The 5,000-nt window shown below is 49.4% G+C and overlaps 2 protein-coding genes across 2 annotated transcripts in view; both read left to right on the forward strand.

Moving 5' to 3' along the window:
- Window positions 1-5,000, forward strand: part of palm2akap2 (PALM2 and AKAP2 fusion) — a gene marked incomplete at its 3' end in the record, with an annotated part of 105,378 nt that overhangs the window by 46,219 nt on the left and 54,159 nt on the right. The window lies entirely within an intron of this gene.
- LOC307243483 (uncharacterized protein) lies at window positions 944-1,771 on the forward strand. The gene has a single exon (XM_080018308.1). It carries the CDS (start codon window positions 958-960, stop codon window positions 1,495-1,497), a length of 540 nt encoding a protein of 179 aa, XP_079874434.1. The 5' UTR covers window positions 944-957; the 3' UTR covers window positions 1,498-1,771.

Genomic DNA, 5,000 nt, shown 5'->3' on the forward strand with positions numbered 1-5,000 from the left:
CATAGTAGTGATATATAGTACATAATATGTTTATAGTACATAGTAGTGATATATAATAGATAATAAAAGTATAGTACATAGTAGTGATATATAGTACATAATATATTTATAATACGTAGTAGTGATATATAGTACATAATATGTTTATAGTACATAGTAGTAATATATAGTATGTAGTAGTAGTATACTAGAAGCAGTAAATAGTAGTCGTAGTATATATGGTACATACAGCAGTAGTTCAGGTGTAGCAGGTGTTCATGTGTAGTTTGTGTGAACCCGTCCCCACACCTTTACATTCTCCATCCCTCCATCCCTTCTAACCCTGTAACACATCCTCTGTTACTTCCTTCTACCATCTATCCCTCTATCTATCTATCTATCTATCTATCTATCTATCTATCTATCAATCTATCTATCTATCTATCTATCTATCTATCTATCTATCTATCAATCTATCTATCTATCTATCTATCTATCTATCTATCTATCTATCTATCTATCTATCTATCCCTCTGTCTATCTATCTATCTATCTATCTATCTATCTATCTATCTATCTATCTATCTATCTATCTATCTATCTATCTATCTATCTATCTATCTATCTATCTATCTATCTATCTATCTATCTATCTATCTATCTATCTATCTATCTATCTATCTATCCTTCTATCCCTCTATCTATCTATCTATCTATCTATCTATCTATCTATCTATCTATCTATCTATCTATCTATCTATCTATCTATCTATCTATCTATCTATCCATCTATCTATCTGTCTATCTATCTATCTATCTATCTATCTATCTATCTATCTATCTATCTATCTATCTATCTATCTGTCTATCTATCCCTCTATCTATCTATCTGTCTATCTATCTATCTATCCCTCTATCTATCTTTCTTTCTTTCTTTCCCTCTCTCCATCTCCTTAGCCCCCCTCCCCCCTAACAGCCATGTTTGCCATGGAGATCAACGTGCAGCACGACCCTCTGAGCGGCGAGAGCCGCGTCCTGTCGGCTCAGCGCGTGGACCCGGCGACCGCCGCCTCCCCGCGGCATCAAGGTCTACGACGACGGCAGGAAGGTGGTGTACGAGGTGGCTTCCTGCGGGGGCGTGGCCACAACCGCCGCCCCTGGCGCAGAGAACGGCTGGAGCTCTGCGCAGGTTCGACCGCCTGGTCCGGCGGGCGGCGGAGCCCCGGCGCGCACGGAGGGGTCGCCATGACGACGGCAGCGGCGGACGAACCCAGACCATATGTTTTCCCCCGGCGGACACCGACGACCTGTCGCCGCCGTCCTGCGCCCCGCCCTCCGTCCCCTCCAGCCCCCCCAGCCCGACAGGCGGTGCCGCAGAGGGAGTCTCCGCCCCGCCATCACACCGCCCAGCCTGCCGCCGCCGGCGCCACTGGCACCGACCACACCGGTCACATGGTGTTCTTGGGATACCGCGACGTGGACGACCTGAGCGAGAGCCGGCACCTGCTGGGTTTTTGACGGCGCCGTCAAGGCGGAGGTGTGTGCTGATCGACGAGGACGACGAGAAGTCGCTGCGGGAGAAGACGGTGGACCGACGTGTCGGTGGCGGACGGCACGGCGGCCGACCTGGTGTCGGGTCGCCCCGCCAACCTCCGAGGCCGCCAGCACCGAACTGTCGTCCGACGGCCGCGACGCCGACAGGACAGCGCCTCGTCCCTGCCCGCTCACGCCGAGGCCGGCGCTCCCCTCCCTCCGCCCCACGGCCTCACCTCCACCACAGGTACAGACAAGAGGAAAGGCTGCCAGTGCTGCATCCTCATGTGACTGACTCTACCTAATTACCCACAATGCCCCTCTCTTCCCCCTTTTATTATTACTTACAACACCCCTCTCTTCCAACATGTGACTGACTCTATCTATTACCCACAATGCCCCTCTCTTCCCCTCCTGATGGAACCTCTCGCCCCTAGATTATTACCCAGAATTCCCAGCTCCTCCTGATACCACTTGTGGCTGAGCTCCAAATCCATCACTCGTTCACGCCGTAATGGACTGATGATGGCGGCGGCCTCTGTGTCGGGTGTTCCCCACCTTTTTTGCAAAGGCCGTGCACCATGTAGTCTGCTACAAGTTACCCACAATGCACTTCAAAGTGCACAAATATCCAAAAATGCAAAATGTCTCGGTGGACGGAAAAGCCGGGTTTTGTTTTGGAAAACGTTGGCGGACGCTGCGCCGTCACAGGAAGTAGGAAGCAGTGCACGAGTGAAGGCATTGGGAGGAAGTCCCTCCCCCTCTTCAGTTTCACCCCTCCCCTCTTCCTCCCATCCCTCCCCCTCTCCATGATTACCCACAACACCCCTCTTCCTCCGCCGCCGTCTTACTAACAGAAGCCACGCCTCCTTTCTCCGCTCATGGACTCCAACAAACACGAAAAAGAAACTTTTTTTTCTTGCCTGATCCTGGGCTTTCTGCTGAGCGGTGCCATCATCTCCCCTCCTCCTCCACCTCCTCCTCCTCCTCCTCCTCCCCCTCCTCCTCCTCCTCCTCCCCCTCCACATTCTCCTCCTCCACATCCGCCTCCTCCTCCAGGTGTATGCCAGGTGCTGGTGGGAGGAACACAAGGCTCCAAAAAACCACGATGTGGGTTTGAGGATGATCAAACACACTCATCCACTCATCCACTCATCCACTCATCCACTCATCCATTCCTCGAGCAAATCAATCAAATCGCCAAAAATCTGATCTAAGATCTGAAGAACAATCAGATTCCCAGGGTTCTTTGGGGCTGTAGAATGAATACGCACTAGAAATATTAAAAATACTCCTTCATCATACTTCATATTTTCTTTCAACTTCTTGATTGACAGATGATCTCCTGCTCCCGCCCAACTACCACACACACACACACACACACACACACACACACACACACACACACACACACACACACACACACACACACTCATGTAACGCAGCCCCCGGAGCGACCGGTGGAGCGGAAGCGACCCGTTGCCTTGGTTTCTTAACGTGCCTATTTATTCTTCCACATTATATGAGAGTAGAATAAAAACATTAGAATTAGAATCAAAATTTCATTTCATTTCATTTCAGTTTGCTGTTGTAATGTGGATGTTTTTTTTGTTTTGTTTTGTTTTGTTTTGAAATTGAAAAGACGGATCCTGTTCTGCCTCATGTCTGTCTGAGGTTTTCCTCTTAGTCCTGGTTAAAGAAATCTCTCTCTCTCTCTCTCTCTCTCTCTCTCTCATCACTCTCTCTCTCTCTCTCTCTCTCTCATCACTCTCTCTCTCTCTCTCTCTCTCTCATCACTCTCTCTCTCTCTCTCTCTCTCTCCATCTCTCTCTCTCTCCATCTCTCTCTCTCTCTCTCCATCTCTCTCTCTCTCTCTCCATCTCTCTCTCTCTCTCTCCATCTCTCTCTCTCTCTCTCCGGTGTTTTTGTCCCAGTTCTTCCGCCTCTGAGCTCATTTCCTCCCATTATGGTCGTGCTTCCTGGCGCAGCGGCCAATAGGAAGTGACGCAAAATCCCTTCCAGTCCCGCCCCGTTTCCCGAGCGCCACGCCCCCAAAAAAACACAAACACAAGAAAGAAAGAAAGACAGAAAGAAGGACAGAAAGAAGGACAGAAAGAAGGACAGAAAGAAGGAAGGAAGGAAAGAAGGAAGGAAGGGAGGCGACGAGCACCTGCTTCCATGGGCAGTTTGATTAATTTGTTCGGACAAACAGACACATTTGGGCCATGTAGACAATATCAAATATTGCCGTCAATTTGAGGCTATTTTGCACCGTGTGTTGGTTCCATCCCAAGACGTATTCACTGGAGAAATATTATAATAATATTATATTATTATTAAACCAACCCTGAATAATTTGGTTCTTCTCACCTCTGATCATAACAGTGAGAACAGTCCCTGAAGCTCAGGAAAGTGCAAGTGACTTGAACATTTAACTACATCTAAAGGTTACAATAACCAGCATCCAAGAGCATATCCAGTCGCATATCACGATATCGATACCGTGATATGCGACTGGATATCGTTGAATATCACAATATTAATATCGATATCCCAGATGATAGCTAGTCTCATATCGCAGTATCCCGACATGCAACCACATAACGTCTGGTCGCATACCACGATAGCAATATCCCAGTATATCTAGTCGTTTATCACAGTATCGATATCATAGCGATATATCGCCTCAGCCCCACGAACAACACTCGGAATTTGAGGCACGTCGGTCAAATAAGTTGTTTTTGGCCCGTTCTCCTCCAAGGGTGAACCATCAAAATGACCCTTTCGGCCAATCCCAGGCACAGACACACTGCCAGCTCTTTTCTACTCCCGGGCCCTTTGTCTCCGACGACACGGTGCTACCAAACGCAGGGCCTGGACGCCATCGTAGAATTATATATTTCTATCGCTCGGATACCGGAAAATGCCGTTCGACGCTAGTCGCCCTCGCCCCGAATTGACGGACGTTGATCGCGGTCGTTGAGCCGCAGATTCGGCTCCGTCAGCGCCGGTCGTCAACTTCGAATACGGAAATAATAACAACTTGACAATTTGGTGAAGGGATTGGCCGGTGCCACCTGCTGAATGAAAAATGCAATTACAATATGAGCCCAGTCGTGATTTACAGTTTGAATGATCGGATGAATCATTTGGAATAGAAATTAGATGAAACAAGACCGCCGACCACGCCGACCGGCGCCGCCTGGCAGATGAGCAACGCCACTACAACGATATGGGCGGGGATCGCCATCGACAGTTCTTCCGGCGATCCCGCGGGTCCTTCTGTCCCTCGCCGGCGTCGCGCGCGGGCGCATGAAACCCGGCGGCCCGCAGCCGGCTCCTCCGCGCGTCAAGAAACCAGCAAACCTTTTCGATTGGTTCTGGAGCCATCGGTCCTGCCTCTGAATTCCCAGGCTTTACCGGGACCGGTCAGTGCTGCCGTCAGGCGGCTCAGCCGGCCAGACACCACTTTGGCCGCCAGGGGTCTG

This window comes from Zeus faber, assembly GCF_960531495.2.
Source record: "Zeus faber genome assembly, chromosome: 17".
NCBI lineage: Eukaryota > Metazoa > Chordata > Actinopteri > Zeiformes > Zeidae > Zeus > Zeus faber.